The 21141-nt window shown below is 43.4% G+C and overlaps 1 protein-coding gene across 2 annotated transcripts; it reads right to left on the bottom strand.

Annotated features, from left to right (window-relative positions):
• Positions 1-1806: 1806 nt before the first annotated feature.
• AURKA (aurora kinase A) lies at positions 1807-21074 on the bottom strand. 2 transcript variants are annotated; one of them, XM_041733189.1, is made up of 9 exons: positions 20925-21074; positions 16733-16779; positions 13677-13956; positions 12115-12169; positions 10843-11034; positions 9606-9744; positions 5347-5495; positions 2571-2745; positions 1807-2442 (listed from the first exon to the last, which is right to left on the bottom strand). In XM_041733189.1, the coding sequence occupies exons 2-9, from the start codon at positions 16772-16774 to the stop codon at positions 2257-2259; spliced, it is 1218 nt and encodes a 405-aa protein (XP_041589123.1). In that variant the 5' UTR covers positions 16775-16779; positions 20925-21074; the 3' UTR covers positions 1807-2256. The 2 variants fall into 2 exon arrangements, with proteins under 2 accessions (XP_041589123.1, XP_041589124.1); XM_041733190.1 differs by lacking the exon at positions 20925-21074 and adding an exon at positions 18953-18971.
• Between the last annotated feature and the right edge of the window lie 67 nt (positions 21075-21141).

The following is a 21141-nucleotide window of genomic DNA, read 5'->3' as shown; positions in this document are numbered from 1 at the left end:
TTGGTTTATTCAAGACTGAAAAGCTTCATCCCAAGGGAACTAACTGGATGGATACCTGGAGCTTTACTCAGTTGTGTTCTGAAGCTTCTGTCACTGTGTCACCAAAGCTGACCTGGAAGTTTCTCCACGTTGGCCACTTCCTTGTATCATTTCTAGTTTCTTGCATTGAAGTTGGCCATGAAAAGCATGGTTCTTAGTTCTCAGAAACTTCAACACTTCCAAGGTCGAGTTTACCCTCTCTGGTCGAGATGATGTCTACAACCAGAAACAAATATGTAACTTTATGCATCAGAAGCACATAGTATAGATCAGAAAACGGATACACCTGCTTCTCTCATGGCACCTACTCATTTATTTTGCAGGCCAGTAGTGAACAGGTAGTGTTCACTAAGTTGCATGAGTAATTTGCATGGTAGTGTTCACTAAGTTGCATGAGTAGTGAACAGGTAGTGTTCACTAAGTTGCATGAGAAATTCTGTCACTGTGTCACCGAAGCACATTATTCATGCAACTTAGATGTATTTGTGTCTCGATGTTTCAACTTTACATACATGGCATGGCTCCAGAGTAATAAGTACTAAAAACAACCTGCCAAGTGTCCCTTGGGATCCAGATAAGAAGGGGATCAAAGGAAGCCACCAACAGCTGTACTGAAGGGGCAGCAGGCTTGAACACAGGCTGTACCCAAATCTCCCCCACGGCTGGGAGAGATTCCACTTACGCAGACATTCCTTTAGAGAATTAAGGGCCACACTTAGAAATTTTTCAAAGAACTAGTTCACCCCACGTGTAGAGCTCTTTGCACCTTCTTGAAAACAATCAGAGCCCAGAGGTGGGAAGGTATGGACATAGATGACCAACTCCTTCAACCCTTTATCCTGACCACCTGCAGCTATGATGAACCCCCCAAAGGTCCCATGCCATGCCAGGTGCACCCACTTCTGTCAACTACTGCTGACTCATCAGGTATCTCCTCAGGATGAGGACCCACCAAGGATTCCAGCCCTATGAGCTGGGCTGCTGTCCTGTACTGCACTGAATGTCCAATGCCTACCTCAGAACTAACGCTGACTGGGCACAGGGCAGTTTGCAGGATAAAGAGAGGGCACTGGCTACCCCTTCCACCACCCAGTCACAGGGCCATGTGCTTGCCACCTGTGGTGCCATGTTTTCTGCTGCTCCCTCCCTGGGCTATAGGGACCTCTTGCCATTCCTGCCTCCAACCTTTCCATCCTCCCTCTCCTTCCACCCTAGTTCAGATGCCATTCCCACTTAATTACCCATCGCAATTTCCCAGCTCCCTGACTTGCCCCCCCTTCCCCCCACCCACCCCTCCCATTACCCTTGCCCCCGGTCAGTGGCTACCCTACTAAGTTGTGTCCCCAGACATCACAGGGTGGGTATGTTCACAGGCCAGGCCAGCTCCAGAACCGCAGCCCTGACAGTACCATGCGGGGCCTTCTTCCCACCCTCCCAGTGGGCCCACACTTAGCCCAGCATTTCTCAAAGGGTAGACTGAACTGGAAAATACATTATAATTTCAAGGTCATACACATGAGAACTTTAAGTATAATCATTTTATATATGTATATGACTTAATGTGCTTTACAAAAACTAAAACCTCAAAACCATGAAATAGTAAGCCCTGTAACATTTAGAAACAGCTGAGACTGGTGTCTAGCCAACCCCAAGGAGGTAGAGCACGTGTTCCTACCTTGAGCAGTCTCAGAGGGGAACAGGAGGATTAGCTCACCAGGATACCGAATGCAGTCCTAAAGGGATATGCCATGGAAGTAAAGATAGAAGTCTTTATAAAAATCTTTATTTTAACACTTAAAAGAAAGAATCACATGTTCATCCTGACAGCTTTACCAGATTTGGCCACCCAATAAGTTACACACACACATAGGTACTTGGAAGGTTATTGCACGCCTCTTTCACTGATGGAGTCACGACGAGGTGGCCACTCTCCCTGCAGTAGGACCCAGAGTGGGTCCTCCACAAGGAGGCCTGACTCAGAACAGGCTGTGGGGAGGTCCAGGTGAACCTCACCTCCAAATTGTGAAACTAGTGACACTGCCACAATTCCTGTGGCTACTTTCACTCCAGAGCGTACTGTTCACTTAAGTAGACTCGAGTGGGGAGGCCGAGGCGCCACCTGTGCAGTAGGCCTTTGTCTGTAGCGCCCTCCGTCACAGGCAGGCCATCAGCAGTATCAGCAGCCCTGCCTCTCAGGTTTCTCCCCCTGCACAATCCTTAAGACTGTTTGCTAGTTGAGTCTTTGCTTTTTTGGCTACTTGATGGTTTTGATGAGTTAGCCATGATCCACGGGTGTTCAAGTACATCCTTGAGAGTTGGCCTTTGGCTGGGATTATGTTTCAACAGTCTTGAAATGAGATCCCTGGCTCCCTCCGGCACGAAGTCAGGGAATGTGAATTCAACCTGGAGTATAGGAAGTTCAGTCACAAAATGCAGCTTAGAGAAACAGTATGAATATTCAGCTCACAGCCAATGTTAAGGCTGATAAGCATTCTACAAGAAGCAACGGATCATTTCTCATTAGGTCTTACCCGTGATATTCTTTTGTAGGTCTCTTGGTATGTGCTTGCCTCAAAAGGAGGCTTCCCAACTAGAAATTCATAGCAAAGAACTCCAAGGCTCCAGAGATCCACCTTCTCATCATGCATTCGGCCTTCAATCATCTCTGGGGGCAAGTAATCCAGGGTGCCACACAGGGTGGTTCTCCTAAAAGCGGAAGCAGGCTCAGGTTGATGTACTTCTCTTTGTGTTATCACAAGAGCTGCTAAATGTCACTAACAATTACGTTAACATTGAGTGCTTAGGCCAGATCCTGTGCTATGAAGCAGGTAAGATTAAAATCCCTGGTTTTAAGAGTGCCTGAGTGGCTCAGTCGGTTGAGTGTCCAACTCTTGATTTTGGCTCAGGTCAGGTCATGATCTCAGGGTTGTGAGATTGAGCGCCGCATCAGGCTCTGCACTCAGTGGGGAGTCTTGAGATTCTCCCCCTCTCCCTCTGTGCCTTCCCCACACTCACACGTGCACACTCTAAAATAAATGAATTTTTTTAAAAAATAAATCCCCAGTTTTAGGAAACAGACTGAGAGAGATGTGCAACACCACACAGCTAGCAATCAAGCCACACTTCAAATCTGTTCAACTCCAGAACCTCCTTAAATGATCTAAAATAGATGAATCACTATTATATCAAAGAACTTATATGAAAGTTCTTTGTAAATACAACCTGGAGTTCCTTATTTGTTTTTATATTACACAGATAGGCTAAGAAGCTTAACAGCCAGGTGACACTAGTAACAACTAAAACCTGTCCTACTGTGAAAGCTTCGGCATTACAGATACATGCTACCTCTGATACATCACGGGTACAAAAGACATACTTAAATTTGGGGGTGACCTATGAAGTATTCTTGCCAAAAATACTATTTAGGCCCCTGGACCTACTTCGATTAAGAAGTAGCAATTACAGAGGATGATGGACCAAGTGACACCACAATCAGAAAAATCCATCTTAAATCGTGGGACAACTCGTCTTAATTTAGACCAAAAGAATACAATCAAATACAATACAGGGATGGACCTTGGTTGGACTCTGACTTAAAAGAACAGCTCTAAAATTCTGTGGACAACTGGGAAACTGGTACATGAACCAAATTGACACAAACAAGGCTGTTCATTTTCTGAGCAATAATGGTTGTGGTTTATAAGGACAATGTCCTTATTTTCAGGAGATAAATACTCAGGTGCTCAGAGAATGAAACATGATGACTTAAATTTATTTTTGAGGGTTCATCAAAAAAAAAAAAAAACAGACACAGCCAAATATGGCCAGTTTGACCATACTTATGGCAAATTGTTACCACCCACGAAATGCAGGCACTAGATAGGTGAGAAGCCAACCATCAATTCAGCATTTCTGCATGTTTGGAATTTTCAACAACACAGGCTGAAAACAAGCTGAGGATGGCAAACATGGAAGTAGGAACAAACACCATGTAGGTTTCCAGGGCTTTATATCAGTTATTCTTTGCCATTGGTTTTTCTGCGGGGTAGGCTGAGGCTATGCTCACCATGCTGGCACCCCAAAATGCACTCAACTCAAAAGAGCCCTGCGGCCTGGGATGAAGGAGCTGCCTCCCTGGACACCTAACCTCGAATCACCACTGAGGTCCTGGAAATGGACCAAGTCAGCAGGTTCTCAACCACCACACCTGGGAACTCCTATGGTTACTCACGCTGAGGAGCTGTGGCAAGGGAGCATCAACATGTGCACAGCTTATCCTTTCTGGAAAAGACATTTACCTTTCCTATCACATGACCCACTGGACAGGTTAAGGTCCAGGTTAGGCTTTTGGTAGCCCAAAAGCCTACAATTCTTCATCACTGTTTGTTTCACCAGAAGTCAACAGCTTCCACTAGTGACAGACAACCAACTATGCATTAAAAAAAAAAAAAAAAAAACCCACAGGGTTGGGGGGGCATTCCAACAGGAGAGTCAATGCATTGCTGCAATCAGTAGTGATCTAGCAAAAATAAAGCTACCTGCCCCCACCATGTCACTTATCTTAGCCTATAAAAATTTTTAACTGTCTTAAGTATTACAGCTGTAATGTCTTAAGTCCTACCCCAAAGTTGACAAACTTACAAGTAGATGTATGTTTTTAATGCTCTACCTCCCATGAGGCTTAAAAAGCTTAAACCTTGAAACAGTATGTTAGCTCGTTTGCAAAATTAAGATTTAAATTGTTTCATTAGATTTCTCTCTGTGTTACCTTCAAGAGGAGACAAGAAAGGACTATGCTGCTGACAAAGGCAGACCCCAGAGTCTTCACCTGCACCCTGAAAGTTCTAGCCAAAACAGTTTGGGTTTTTAAATTCCCCAGAGAATTGTGCTCTGGGCTCTAGATGTGTGTGTGTGTGTGTGTGTGTGTGTGTGTGTGTACGCTGCCCTCAGAAACTGGTCTCCTGTCCAGGAAGCAGCTGAGTCTCTACCTCCCCACTGCTTCAGGCATTATCCTATACACACATCCTACACTTCCTTTGTCATATACTTGTCAGATGTGTCCCCTTCATTAGTCTCTAGGGACATTAAGTATCTTTAACCCAAGCCAAGGACACAATAAATAGCCCCAAGCAGTTGCAAAATAAAAAGTTCTCAACATTTCTATCATGTCCAAGTTATTCCAAAGTATGTGCATCGCTTACCTGCCTGGATTCCATACATCTGTGCTTAAGTACTTTTCTATTTAGTTCCTGAAATCCCTCAAGGCTTTTGCCAAACTAAGTAAGTTCCACTTCTAAAGTCACATACCTGGAGGATGGAGCATGTACTGACCACCCAAAATCTGCAATCTTAAGCTCTCCAGCTGATCCAAGGAGTAGGTTCTCTGGCTTAATGTCTCTGTGAATGACTCTCTTTGAGTGACAGTAAGACAGGGCATCTGCCAACTCTGTGATATACTATTAAAAAAATTAGAAGTGTGAAAAGTCTGTATCTTACATTTTACATAAAACAATTTTAGACATCTCTTGTGAAAGGAAACCCACCATAGATTTTAACATGTTTCGTAGATTTTAAGGCAAAAGCTAGAAACGATTGATGATGCCTACATTTTTTTTAAGTAAATTAGTGTTTAGCATAAAATACAAGTTATCTCATACTAAATTATTTATTTGCTAATACAGCAAATAGGATATTGAAGGATGAGGGAAAACCGATTAGCTAGAACTCATCACCACATGGCAATTTATGGCCTAGTAGCAATGAATTATGTAATATTGAGAAACTGGCACAAATTAGGGAGTCAGACTTGTAAACAATTAAACAATTTTTAAAAACTTAAGTACCATCAATTCCCATTTTTAAAACCAAGATGAGGGGTGCCTTATGTCCCTTTGACTCAGGTCAGGATCCCAGGGTCCTGGGATGGAGCCCCAGGGCCCAGCTCCCGGCTCAGCAGGGAGTCAGCTTCTCCTTTCTCTGCTCCGGTCACCACCCCACCCCCAGCTCATTCTCTCTAGCTCACTCTCAAATAAAATCTTAAAAAAAAAAAAAATCAATTTACAACAAAAGGATTTGAAGCTGAAAATTTACTCTAAAGGAACAAAATAATCCTGAACAAACAAAAACCCTAAAAACCGGTATATTTGCATGTTAAATACTGTGTTAAATTTGGGTATACTAATTCATTAGCTTAAAAAGGATACAGCAAGTCAGTCCTTTTGTTAGTTTTGTTTTCATTTCAACCAAAGAGAGATCTAGCAGGTCCAGAATCTGCTTCAGCATATAGATAAGAATTGCTTTAGTTCATATAAGTTCCTGAGAAAACTGAGGAGACTCCTTGTTTCTCAATACTTCTTTGAATATTTTGGACATTATAAGGACTCAACATCTTGATAAATCACCAAGTTTCTTAAATTAGAAGTCTAACTGAAATTTTAAATAAAAATAAAGATTGTTATTGGTGTATCAAAAAAATATATTCGGCTCTGGCTAAAGTTTAAAGTGTCCCCCAAAGCAAACACTGGACAGACTGAAAATTATTTTAGACTAAAAAGGCCTACTAACCAAATGGTTGTAGAAACCAAATGTGGCTGTCAGAAAGAACTTTTTTTTTTCAGCCAAAAGCCAGAAAGACCAAAATTTAAACAATAATAAACTGAAAGTAAAGGCAAAGAAAGCTCCTTTACACCAAACTGAGTTGATGGCACATCAAAATCATAGAGGGGCTTTCTCTGCTTAGATCAAGAAGCTAGTAGTTAGAGCTCTTAGCACCTACTTCCTTCACACCTCCTGTATCAGATTGTGGATATGCGCAAAGGTCCCTAATATTTCTCTACAGTTAGTTTTATTTGAATTAATCAGAAAAGGGAAACAGGAGTGTGTATATATTCATTGTAACTACTAGGGAATCTAGAAAGAATCAAGCTTTTCTTTCCAATAACTATGTGCATACATCAACATAAATTCCATCTAGATTAAAGAAAACGTAGTAGTAGTACAAGTATTAATTGCCAATTAAATAAGGCAACTAATTAGGTTAGCTAATATTTAAAAAGTCAAATGAATCTATTTCTACTTATACAAAAATCATTTACGTTTAAAATGTCTTATTGCTGAGATGAGACCAAAGGGTCATTCACCAATAGTGCTGTGATTTCAAAAGCAGAACCACCTGAAAGTAATGCCATTTAAATCAATGCCAAAAAGCAAACGAGTGCACATGCTACCCAGAAACAAAGCAAAGTAACCGGGCAGCCCAGGTGGCTCAGCGGTTTAGCACCACCATTAGCCCAGGGCCTGATCCTGGAGACCCAGGATCAAGTCTCACGTCGGGCTCCCTGCATGGAGCCTGCTTCTCCCTCTGCCTGTGTCTCTGCCTCTCATAAATAAAGTATTTAAAAAAAAAAAAAAAAAAGGAAAGCAACCAATCATCTGCCAATTTAACAAAAAAAAAAAAAAAAAAACTGCCCAAAGACTCTTCTTCAAACAAGTAATTTCATTCAGATAAAGAAGCACTATCCATAGGACTGGGGGAAAAACACACAAAAACCTGATTATGTTGGACTTTTAGATACAGGAAAAAGAATGAAAAGATAAGGCACAGGCAGGGAGCAAACCTTTATAAAACACATGCGATAAAAGACTTGTATCCAAAATATACAAGAACTCTTTAAAACTAGAGATGACCCAAATCCCAATTGAAAATGGGCAAAAAGCTGGACATCACAAAGATGATATACACATGGCAAATAAGTACATGAAAAGATGCTCATCACATTGTCAGTAGAGAACTGCAAATTAAAACAATGAGGTGCCGGGCGGGGCACCTGGTTGGTTCAATGGCTGAGCTGAGCGTCTGCCTTTGGCCTTTGGCTCAGGTCGTGATCCTGCGGTCCTGGGATTGAGTCCCACATTGGACTCCCCTCAGGGAGCCTGCTTCTCCCTCTGCCTATGTCTCTGTCTCTCTCAGTGCCTCTCATGAATAAATAAAATTAAAAAAAAAAAAAAAAAACGGAATGAGGTGCCATATACACCTATGAGAAAGACTAAAATCCAAAAAATTGACAATACCAATTGCTGGTGATGAGAAACACAAAGATGACACATCTACTTTGGAAAGACAGTGTACAGTTTCTTACAAAGCTACTACACCACACAAGCTAGTTTTCAACGCTATTGAAAACTTATGTCCCACAAAAACATGCATGCATGTTTAAAGCAGCTTTATTCATAATCACCAATAACCGGAAGCAAGCAAGATGTATTCAATAGATGAAGGGATAAACTGAACTATATCTATGCTGCAGAATATTATTCAGCGATAAAAAACGAGCTGCCATGCTCACACCCTGAAATGATACAGATGATCCTTAAATGCATAGTTGTTCCCCCACAGGGGTCATTCTAATACCACTACACATGTACACTGGAACTGAATAATTAAATGGTTGGTAGATGCAGAATCTAGGTTTTTCAAGGTTGGAATGGGAGGCTACAGATAAGCAATGAGCATACAGAACACCCAAATCTTGGTCTCTAGTATTCCAATAAAAGATACCAGGGCTCCTTGGAGACATGGCAGGTTCTAAAACTGGGATGGGATATATGCAAATCCAAGGTTTAGCAGCTTGTAGGGCCAGATGCAAGGACATGCTGCAGTACACACCACACACCCCCAGTGATGAGATAGGTCATAAAAACTAAAACAGTGTGCCTGGGTGGCTCATTTAAGTGTCTGCATTCAGCTCAGGTCATGATCTCAGGGTCCTAGGATGGAGCCCCACATGGCACCGGGCTTCCTGCTCAGTGGGAAGCCTGCTTCTCCCTCTCCCTCAGGCCCTCCCCCTGCCTGTACGCTCTAATAAATCTAAAAAAAAAAAAAAAAAAAAAACTAAAACAAGGACCATGTGAAAGGGATCCCAAGGACCAAAGCTGGAACAATTTGAGCAGGAAAATAAAGTAGTATTAGATTATAACTCAAAACAAACTATCCATGAGTCCACAGTAATAAATGACTGAGTAAATAAGGGAGAACAGACAAATGTGTGATGCAGAATTCCCAGTCCTCCTTCAGGATGGGCAGTACAGAGCAATACACTTGAGAAGAGGGCAGTATGGAAAGAGAGAAAGGGTAACTTCCCAGTGGAGAAACCTAACAGGAGTGACCTCAGCCAGGTGACCAAGGCCAACACCCCCAGTGACAAGCCAGGTTTATAGGAGGGACCACATTAATGGACAAGCAACAGGAGAAAAAACATCTGCACTATCTTCAGATTCTCTAAATCCAAAACAAAACAAAACAAAAGTTTATTTTAGAATAAAGAAGGCAACTATTCATATATATACATTTCCACAGAAAACAGCTGTGGAAACAAACCCACCTGGTACCTGAGTTTACCTGGACGTATGCTAGCAGTAGGGTATTCTGAGTCTTTCATTCAAATACCTGATCCCATTAAGCTGTCTTTCTTAAGACAAAACCCACTAGACTATGATGAAAGGCACACTGCTACATAGGACAGGAATAGAGGAAACAGAATTAGCCAGGACAATAAATGAAAACTTACAGTAGCAGTTCTCTGCTCATCAAACTTTGACAGTTTCTGCAGTTCTCTGTAGACAGCTCCAAGAGGTGCATATTCTAGAATTAGGTAAACTCTGGTGGCATCATGGAAATAACCATACAGCCTAAGAATATTTGGATGCCTGCAACAAAGGATCAATATTCTAATCCTTGGTTTTGGAGAAAATACAATATGTACTACCGATCAAACCCCTCATGTCAAACTAGTGAAAACTGGTTCTGGTCACAGACCTCCCCACCACCACATCCACCCACCCAACTTGAGCATCTGAAACTCCAGACCTACTAGGAAAACTTAAATACATCTGCACGTTAGTGCAGAGTATTAATGAACCTCAGGTTTGGTTAAGACTATTTCCTTCCCTTAGACCATCTTTATTCTTAGGGGGAAAAATTCAGCTAAATGTTAGTTCTCTGCACATTAGAGAAAGAGAAGCATGACATTCCCATAGCAGTATGATCACCAAACACTAGGAGACACAACTTTAAAGCAGGGTTCAGCAACAGTGGGAAAGGTGGGCCGCCAAGAACTTCACACAGCTGAGAACACAGCCAGCACAGCAGCCCTTCAGCTCCCACCAGCTGTTGCCAGGAAAGGATATAAACCTGATGCAGACAGGTCTGTAAGTATTTATGACTGATTCAAATCTGAAAAAAACAAGAAGGAAAAGGAAAAGGAAAAGGAAAGAAAAAAAAAAGAAAAGAAAGAAAGAAAAGAAAAGAAAAGAAAAGAAAAGAAAAGAAAAGAAAAGAAAAGAAAAGAAAAGAAAAGAAAAGAAAGAAAAGAAAGAAAAGGGGGAGAGAGAAAGAGAGAAAGAGAGAGGGAGGGAAGAATGGGAAGGATGTGAAGGAAGGGAAGGAAGGGAAGGAAGGGAAGAAATAGACCCACTGGCTAAAGTCAACCTGCAGAGGCTGCCAGTCTACAACCTCTGCTTAGAACTCAGAAGTATCATTTCCCTTAATTATGCGTGCACATGTGCACACATGCATGCACACACATGTGCACAACACACACAAACTGGGCTAATGTACATATTTCATTAACAAAGCATAAACCTCCAAGGGACTTTTCAGGACCACAGCACTCATCTAGATAAATCTTTTTAAAAATGGTGAATTAAATAATTCTTTACAATACTACAGAGCATGCCTTGCATCGTTTAACTCTTAGTAACTAAGTTCTGCACCACATTCTTTTGAACGTCAATCTGGAAACTTACCTAAGGTGGGACTGTATTTCTACTTCTCTTCTCAGCTGATGTTCAACTCCTGCTTTCTCCAGTTGAGCTTTAAATAATACTTTAATAGCCAGGATAAACTTGCTTTGTTTTTCCCTTGCCAAGTAAACATTACCAAACTTTCCTTTACCCAGTGGGCGACCAATTTCAAAATCTTCCAAAGCCCATTGCCTTCTAGGAAAAAAATTTGAACATTTTAAAATGTGAAAAAATCAAATTTTTTCTCTAACAATTTATTATTAAGTTGTAGATATGTCTATAAGCAATTTTATATTTGAAGTTGTATTCAATATGTACCTTGGCAAGAACCAAGCCAATAACTACTATATGTGTCTTCAAAGACATTAAACCCTCCACTCCTCCACCTGCCGATAGCTGTATGAGTCAGTGACTAGGAATGATCTGGACTTTTAGAGCTGAAGCACTAATGCTAAGTGTCCTAAGGCAGTACTGCACTCTGAATTACAGACCTATCACCACCACCACTGAAGACCACAGGAAAGGTTAGGGAAGTAATTCGAGGGACAAGTCTTAAGAACTTCTGTGGGCCTCTTGCAAACGAGCCACAGCCTCTTCCTCCATCCCAGACATGCTAACTCTCTGGAGTGGAGAATCACTCTGATAAAGCAAGGGGGGTAGATCCTACAGGGCAGGTGGGGGGCGAGAACCACTGGATTTAGATTCTCAGAAAGCTACTATGAAAGACAGCTAAAGCAAAACAGCATGTGGGTTCATTCCTGGCTCCTCCTGCTACATTCTAGACATTACATTCTACATTCTAGAGTCTAGGCAGTTCAGAAATTAAGAGCAGACTTTTAGAAAATATCTGAGGAATATATTATAAAGAATAATTGATACTGTTAAAATATCCATAGTCATATATACATGTGTCTAGTTTTGCAACACGACTGCCTTTTGATAACAAACTTGCACTTCTGTATAAGATTTGAACTAGGTAGAGAAACATACCCAAGCTGTATGTAGTGGTTATGTCTGAGGGTAGAGAAGAGCTTATTTTACACATTTCTGTAACAGATTCATACAAGTTTTTCTAAATTTGGAAAGCAGTCAGAAAAGCTTGAGTCCCTAGTAAACATCATTAAAATACTTTTTTTTAAAGGTTAGATTTTGTAAACATTTACATTTTCTAAGTGAAAAAATAAAAACCTCTTTTTTAATAAGTTCCCATAATTAAACTTGCAGTGGTGTATTCTAATAGAATGATAACACAGGACTTTGTAAGATAAAGCTTACTTTTTTGATTCTTCATTTTTCTGTTTTGTTGCCAGTTCCTTTTCAGAATTATTTCCTATACAGAAGAAGTTAAAAAATCTGTTTTTAGAACAGCTGTAATTATTTCAGAATAACTATACAGAGTAAGTTAAAAACCTATGAACAGAAATGAATCAAAGAAGGATCACTAAAATATTAATGGTGTCTCCAGAATGGTAGATCTGGGCTATTTTTAGTTTTCTTTGTAGAAAAAAGAACACCATACCCTAACCCGACTCCAACCAGGTGAAGTCTTTATCGATTTCCAGAGTAAAGACAAGCAGATACATATACAGCTAGGCCATCTGATAATTTAAAGACTCAAGACTGTGCAGATTCTCCCTGAAGCTTCTGTTTCCAAATGAAGAGCTTCTAAGGCAGAATTTCCAATCTCTCCATCCATAAGCTCCCACTCATCATCTTTCCCCCCACTAGGTGAGCAAGCCCATGTCCATCTGCTATGTGCAAATTACCAACAATGTGCAACAAAACACAGACCAACTACCTTCCTTCCACTAGATTAGTCACCAAGGGGAAATATAAAAATAGAAGCCACCGAGTCAGTAAAATGTACAATAAACCAACTGCGCAACAGGGTGTTCATTAGCCAGAGGATATATAGGACATTTCCACTTCAAATTCCAGCAGCAGCAGGGTACACTCTGCTCAGATACCTGAATGTGGGCCCTAACTGGTTTTCTCCCTCTATGTTTCACTACTTCCATTAATGCCATTAATAGGACCACCATCCCTAAGTCCAGTTTACTGCCCAGTTCTATCCAGTCTTCATCTTCAGTGAGCACTTGAATTTGTCTGCACTTATCCATCCTGGCCTATCTGAGGGGAAGTTAATGTTTCTGAGTCTCCGCTTCCTCCTCTGTAATCAGAGTTAATGACAGACTACCTTCACTGTGGTCCTGAGGATGGAATGAGGCAACGTGGATGAAGGAAGCTGGTCTCCTGAGCGTGAGCATGGAAAACTGTAAGTAACTATTAATATGTACCCTGCTCCACCCAGTTCAGGCCGTGGCCATCTTTGACCTACCCCCAACAGCCTTCCTCCTGCCTACTACCCCAGGATGCAGCATGACTACTCACCACTTCATTCCACACATCCAGAGGAAGCCTCTTTCATAAAGGCCAGCTCCTCCTCTGCTCAAAAACCTTTCAGAAATTTCCCCATGTACAGGGGATGAAAGCCCCACTCCACGACACAGCCAGAGGGCCCACCGTGACCTCACCTGGCCAGCCTCAGTTTATCCATGTCCATCCACTTCCCCGGCTGCCCTCCACACACACTCCCAACCCTGGAGCTTTTCACTATGCCCCACAAGCATACCACGAAGGTAGGAATCAGCTCTCCATCCTGGGCCCAGGGCTAGCCCACAGGAGACACTGCTACTTCAACCTGAAATCACACTTTCTCCCCATCCTTAATAAAAAGGATGTAGAAGCAAGGGCTCCAAACAATAAATCCAAGTCTATCCACTTGCTTCCAACTAGAAGGATAATTATCCAGTATTAGTCTCAAGAAGTTGATTTACCAGGGGCTGATGATGAGGGTTGCTCACTCTTTTGGGTATTATTCAGTGACCTAGAGGCAGGACGAGGGACACCAGTTGCCTGCAATTGCTTCTGCTTCAGATTCTGAGCCGGTTTATGGCTGGAGACGAGCTTTTGGATTTGTGGAGGAACTCGCTGGGAAGAATTTGAAGGACACAAGACCCGCTGGGCCTGGCCACTATTTGCAGATAATGGATTCTGTGAAGGAACTTGCTGAGTCACCAGAACACGTTTTGGACCATCACCAAGTGCAATTGCAGTCTAGATTGGGAGGGAAAAATAAATTTCATGTCTTCGTAAACAAAAGCCAAGTGTTTTGAGAATTCCACAAAGTCTGTTTTCCTAGTATAGCAAAATACATATTCCATGATAATCCATGGAAGGGGAAAGCTATTTTCATCGGCACTCCCAGAGGATATGGTTAACCTACAGCTGAAAGGAATACCTGAATGATACCTCCCACCCACCTCAAAAAAACCATGCCCCCATAAACATTCATTAACTAAACTTCCATCTAAAGAGAGAAACATTAAACACTTTCTAAGAATTCTCAATGACTTGGGAATTACTACTTGGCAAAAAGCGACAATACCAAAATTTTATAACAAAATCCCAATTCCATTGAAATTTGGCAGTACCATACATGTTTAGAAAAAAGACAAATATGTCAAAATATTTAACAGTGGTTATCTGAGTCAAGATGTTTTAGAAGACTGAATTTTTGCATTTGCCAGATTTTCCACAAAATACTTCTATTATTTACTAATGTTTCATTGTCCAAGTATTTACAAAATGGATCTGAGCCAAAAGAACTATGGCAAAGAAGAAACAAACAGGATCTTCGAAAAGTTAGGTCAAAATACATTATTTACATGCCAATAAGTGGAGGATCACAAGCTTAAGAAAAAAGTTAATTCTAAGACCTTGAACCAGTCAAACTAAAATGGGGTAGAGGACTTCCTCCAACTACAATGGAGGAAATCTCCTCATAAACACGGAAACAATGCTAGGAAGGGAAGCCTCAGAGTTCATCACAAGCCCACTAGGTATGGGTGCTTCACAAGAGACAGGTATCCAACTTCCAAGTAAAAGTCAGTTACGTCTGAAATTAGTGACATCCACAGGCAGCGACAAATGTTTTAAACAGAGCAGCTTTTAAAAATGATCTTTATCATAGGAATTGAGAATCAGATACAATGAGTCAAGTTAGCCTTTTTCTAATTGGTTATTTTAGACTTTTAGCCAGTAAAAAAAAAAGTTAAGTATCCATTTACTTGAAAAACTTCTCACACCTATCAGAATGGCTAACACCAAAAACACAAGGAACAAGTTGTTGATGAAGACTTGGGGGAAGAGGAACCCTTGCACACTACTGGTGGGAATACAAAAACTAGTGCAGGTGAAGCAGTATGGAGGCTCCTGAAAAAGTCAAAAATAGGGGAGCCTGGGTGGCTCTGTAGGTTGGACATCTGACTCATGGTTTTGGCTGGGGCCGTGATCTCAGGAGGTCGTGAGATAGAGCCCAAGGTCAGGCTCAGCACCAACCTCCTAACATTCTCTCCCTCTCCCTCTGCCACAGCCGCCCCCCCTCCACACACACATCCCACTCATGCATGCTCTCTCAAACAAACAAAAAAAAAATAAGAAAAGGAAAACTTTTAGGGACGCCTGGGTGGCTTAGTGGTTGAGCATCTGCCTTTGGCTCAGGTCATGATCCTGGGGTCCTGGGATCAAGTTCCACATCAGGTTCCCTGCAAGGAGCCTGAGCCTGCTTCTCCCTCTACCTATGTCTCTGCTTCTCTCTGTCTCTCATGAATAAATAAATAAAATCTTAAAAAAAAAAAAAAAAAAAAAAAAGTAAAGCAAAACTTCTAAAAACAAAACATACATACAAACCAAGAAACAAGATTTGTATGTTTATGCTCTTTTCCTAGAAGGAAAAAAAAAATCTGGGGAATATTTATATTAAAGGATCTTTATATAAAGACTCATTTAGGGGATCCCTGGGTGGCGCAGCGGTTTGGCGCCTGCCTTTGGCCCAGGGCGCGATCCTGGAGACCCGGGATCGAATCCCACGTCGGGCTCTCGGTGCATGGAGCCTGCTTCTCCCTCTGCCTGTGTCTCTGCCTCTCTCTCTCTCTCTCTCTCTCTCTCTGTGACTATCATAAATAAATAAAAATTAAAAAAAAAAGATTTTAAAAAAAAATAAAAAAAATAAAAAATACTCATTTAAATTCTAAGAGCCAGAGGTCCTTCCTTGATGAAGCCTTTCTAGATTCCAACCTATCCCAATCTGAACATCCCTCTGCAGAATTACTCAGGTCATTTCATATACACATATTTTATGAAGGTGTGATACCAGCTCACATAACCCACCAAAGAGCTAATAAGCTCTTAGAAGCCAAAACCATGTGCTTTTTTATCATTATAACCCCTGCATCTGACACAGAACCTGGCTCAAAGTGGATTCCCAAGAAATGTTCACTAAAATGCAGCTTGACAGTCCTCTGAATCATGACCAGAACAGACTATTACAAAGCAATTTAACTTCTGGCAAGCAAGTAAGCACAAGCATGTATTAGGCACCCATTGTGTACATTATCCTGCACACAATGGAGGAATATAGATACTTAAACAGCTAGCTAGAAGACAAAGCAGAACAAAATAATAGTTACAGTGACAATCAACAAAATGTCACTGAATGCAGAGAAAAAGTGACAGACATCCAGGAATGTAGTAGAGTTCTGAAGTTAAAATCCAAAGTAAAGGTAAAACAAAGTCCAGATATAAAAACCAATCTCCACTGGGTTTTATAAATGTGATCAAGATTACAGATTGGGGTGCCTAGATGACTCAGCAGTTGTGCATCTGCCCTTGGCTCAGGGCATGATCCTGGAGTTCCAGGATCAAGTCCCACACCAGGCTCCCTGCATGGAGCCTGCTTCTCCCTCGGCCTTTGTCTCTGCCTCTCTGCCTGTGTTTCTCATGAATAAAATCTTAAAAAAAAAAAAAAAAAAATTAAGATTATTTAACTTACCTTAACAGGCCCTGCAATGCAGTTTTCTTTAGATTTGTCCATAATGCCTGAAAAGAAAAGAGCCACCTTTAATTTATACAAATCCCTGTGCTTCAAAGTGCTACTATGCTAGATCAGGGTTATAGCTCCTGATGAAAAAGCCTCAACAACACAGAATTTCACACTTTTTCTTTGTCCAAATGAAGCTGGCAAGGGAGCCTTGCTTTCTCAGGTAACCTAAGGGACAGGTGTGGGGCCTCCCTCACCCCCCCAACTTCACTCCCTGAGACCACCTGCTCCACCACCCCCTCTCTAGGGGATTAATTCCAACAGTGCAGGAGCCTGCTTCCAGCCCTGCTCCCTTTAAAAAAAAAAAAAAAAGCAGCTTCTCTCTTCCCCATAACAGACTCTAGATACAACAGCATCTCTCCTCTCACTCTTCAACAGCAAAGCTCCAGAACAGTCATTACACTCCCTGCATCCACCATTTCTCTGGCTCTTGCCCTCCCCCATCAGGATTTTGTCCCTACGGAGGAGCCAGCTCATGACCGACCTCTAATGTTAGCAAATTCAAAGGTCCAATCACCACCCTGGGCTCCCTGGTGTCCCCAGCAGCATTTGACAGCGTCACTCTTTTTTCTACTCCCAGCCTCCGCTGGCTTGGAGGGTGGTCCCTGACCTTACCAGCTGTCCTGTTGTGACCTCCTTTGCTCGATGATCAGTCTGACTTTTGCCAACCTGAGAGTCTAGGGTTACCCACCAATGAGTCCTTGGACTCATTTCTCCATCCATTCCCTTCCTAGGGTCCCCCATCCAGAACCAGGGCTCTAAACATCTTTAAGATGACTTGAATTTACATCTTCTACCCTAACCTGTCCTGACTACCAGACTATTACCTACCTCCTGCTCATTATCCCCCCCCACCCCAATCCAGACAGCTCTTTTCTCCTCCCGGCTTCTCTTCCCCTCTGCTCTCAGGAGCAGCCTGAGCTCAGGCCTAGAAACACTTCTACTGCTATACTCATTCCCTATTAAACTCATCCAGTCTCCTGGCTCTCAATACCACTCACAGGCTGAGGACCTCCAAACTTCCATCTTCAGCCCAGACTTCTCCCCTGAACTCCTATCACCTATGAAATATCACCACCTGTAACCAGAGAGGCATCTCAAGTTTAAAATGTCTCAAATGAAATTCCTGCTTCCTCCCTACCCTGTCTCCCCAACCCTGTTTTCACAGATGTCCCCATCTCAGTTACTGGCAAACCCATCTTGCCAGTTGCTTGGGTCAACTGATCTTTTACATGATTCTCCCTCAAACCCCATACCTAATCCATCAGCATATTTTGTAGGCTCTACCTTCAAAATCACTGCTCAAGACATTTAATACCACCACCTGATTAAATCAATGCTCTCTCCCCTCATTTCTTTGCTACAGGCTCCCGATGGTCACTCTGCTTCCACCCTTACCCCATGATGGTCCATTTGCAACACTGCACCCAATGATCCCATTAACAAGTCAGCTAGGCCGGCCCTTGGTTCACAAGCCAAGCCCCTCCTGGTCCCTCAACTCCAATTCAAATTCAACTTGCACAGACAGACCTACAGTGTCTGACCACCTTATGGACTGATCTCTTGCCTTCTGCACACCAGCCATACAGGGCTTCTTTCTTTCCTCAAAGCAGTGCACTGCCTCAGGGCCTTTGTACTTCCTGTTCTCTCTACCCATTTGGCACTTCTCTCAAATACAAGTGTGGCTTGCTCCCCATGACATTCAGGTCTCTCCTCAGATGGCTCTCTAACCATCTCGTTTTTATTTTTCTGCATAGCCCTTACTTAACACCTTACATGACGTTACTTGTACTCGCTTACTTCTGCCTCCCAGCTCCCTAATCAGTATCTCCAAGGAAAGTAAGCTCCATGAGAGCAAGGGCTTAGACTCATTTTGTTTACTGTTGCCCCCTGCCAGAACTTGTCTGGCACATAGTATTCACACCAATGTTTGGGGGAATGAGTTAATCCGTTAAGAAAGCATATTAATAATGAAAATAGTTAACACTTGCTAAGCCCATACTGTGAGTCAGGCACAGTCTAGTAAATTAGAAGAACATAAACTCCAAGAAAGCAGAAACCTTTCTGTATTTTTCCTACCCAGGTGCTCTCCGAATTCTAGAATCCAATCAGAAAGTGCCTCCCATCCCCACCACTTTCACATCCACTTCACAAATAAGCAGAAAACTTCACCTTGAAGATGGAACCACAGCTAAAGAGAGGAGTCCTTATGTCCAACAGCAGGTTAGGAGAAACAGGAAGGAGAAAGGAGTTATAAGCTCGTGTTACGCAAACATTAATTTCACACACGCTCTAAGGCTGCCTTCACTTTCCCCAACGATCACAGGCAGCAGACCAATGAGATCACACAGGCCTAACATTTATTCAATCGTCTCCAACAGAAGCTAGATACTTGTTCCAATTGGATATACTTTTCCTTCTCAGGGAGATTAATAATAATAAACAGAATGAAATAAGATGATTCTGATCCAGAGATTCTGAAGAGAGCCCCAGGAAAACTGCCTTTCTAGTGATTCCAGTCTACAGCCAGATTCAGGAGTCCCATGACCCCATGACCCTCACAAGATCCCTGCGGCTCAAACCACATGTCCTACTACTCTGAACAGATGTGCTAAGATTGTATAGCTCTGCACATTTAGACTTTTTCTCCATCAAAACTGCTTAGTGTCTGCACGGACTCAGAGGAGGGCAGCAATGAGTATGTTGCTGACAAGTATTTCATTCAGAGAACAAGGAAGATTAAGGAGCAGATGGAGCCGTTACAAATCAGGGGCAGTAGGTCCATCTACATCTGGAGGACACGTGTTAGAAATGGAGACTTTGGGATCCCTGGGTGGCTCAGCGGTTTGGCACCTGCCTTTGGCCCAGGGCAAGATCCTGGAGTCCCGGGATCGAGTCCCACATCAGGCTCCCTGCATGGAGCCTGCTTCTCCCTCTGCCTGTGTCTCTGCCTCTCTCTCTCTCTCTGTATGACTATCATAAATAAATATAATAATAATAATAATAACAATAAAAGAAATGGAGACTTTCGGGGATGCCTGGGTGGCTCAGCGGTTCAGTGCCTGCCTTCGGCCCAGGGCGTGACCCCGGGGTCCCGGAATCGAGTCCTGCCTCAGGCTCTCTGCATGGAGCCTGCTTCTCCCCCTGCCTGTGTCTCTGTGTGTGTGTGTGTGTCTCTCTATCATGAACAAATAAAATCTTTAAAAAAAAATAAAAAAAGAAAGTAAGAAATGGAGACTTTCGAGCTTGACCGTAGACCCAACAAATCGGATTGTGCATTTTAACCAGGCGACTCGTGTGCTCTGGTCTAGATCACTGGATCCCCAGAAACCATCAAGAGAAGCACCTGGAAAACCTGAAAAACTACAGATGCCTGAGCCCCTGTGCCCAAGCGCTTCTGGTTCACGAGGTGGGGAGGGGGGTCCCGCATTTTTAACAAGGACCCTCGGAAAATGCCCGATAAAGGCGGCCCGAGGTCTGCGGTTGGAGAAGCACCGGCCACAGGAGAGAAAGCCTCTCTGCGGAAGCTTCCGTTTATCCATCCACCAAGGAGGGCCCTTCGTGGCTGTTGTAACCGAAGCAGCCCCCGCGGAAGCCACACTATCGTCGGGCGGGTCGGTGTGTTGGTTTATTTGTTTGTTTTGCGAGTTCTCGGGCCCCCGCTCCGCGCCTGGCGCCCCACCCCCACGAGCACGCAGGCTCTAGGGGAGCAAAAGCCCTCGCAGGTCTTCTCACCCAGGGGCTCCCCGAACACGAGAATCCCATTAGGAAGCGCCCCAGCTCGGCAAATTGAACTCCAATCAATCAATCAATCAATGCACCCCGAGCCCCAATAGATGCCGCCCAACACCCCGCGTTCGGCACACACCAGGCGCTACCCCACAGGGCGCCCCGGGAGCAGACGGGAAAGCACGAGGGGCCAGAGGAGAGGGGTGGGGGGGATGCAGGAGGGAGAGGAAGCCCGAGGGGGGCGGAGGGGGCCGCGGAGGGGACCGCGGAGGGGGCCGCGCACCCGGGCAGGGCAGGCCTCGCCTCCGCTCGTCCCCGCCAGCAGCGCCGCCGCCCGCTCAGAGGCCACCCAGGCCCCGCCGCCCTCGCCCGCTCGCCCGCTTGCCTCCCAGGGCCGCCCCCGCCGTCTACCAACCCGCCGGCTCCAGCCTCCGAACCAAGCCGCCGAGTCCTCCAGAGCGCTCAGCCGTTAAGATTCAAAGTCTTCATTTTAAATAAGAGTTAAACCCTCTGCTCTGGAAGCTGATTGGCCGGAGCTCGAGAGGTGCTGCCTTGTGATTGGCTCACAGCCCACCGGACGCCGTGAGTCGCGTAATCACGTCCAAGGCGGTGACAGCGCGCAGGCGCACTGC

The sequence above is a fragment of the Vulpes lagopus genome, chromosome 18, assembly GCF_018345385.1.
Source record: "Vulpes lagopus strain Blue_001 chromosome 18, ASM1834538v1, whole genome shotgun sequence".
In the NCBI taxonomy this organism is placed as follows: Eukaryota; Metazoa; Chordata; class Mammalia; order Carnivora; family Canidae; genus Vulpes; species Vulpes lagopus.
This window is presented reverse-complemented; position numbering and strand designations above follow the sequence as displayed.

Bases quoted from the DNA above. Each gene is read 5' to 3' on its own strand.
- AURKA (XM_041733189.1), bottom strand. From the start codon at position 16,774: ATGGACAAATCTAAAGAAAACTGCATTGCAGGGCCTGTTAAG. The intron at 13,957-16,732 runs GTAAGTTAAATA...CTCCCAATCTAG, and splicing joins GCATTGCAGGGCCTGTTAAG to ACTGCAATTGCACTTGGTGA. The intron at 5,496-9,605 runs GTAAGTTTTCAT...TTTTTTTAATAG, and splicing joins ATGAGCAGAGAACTGCTACT to TATATCACAGAGTTGGCAGA.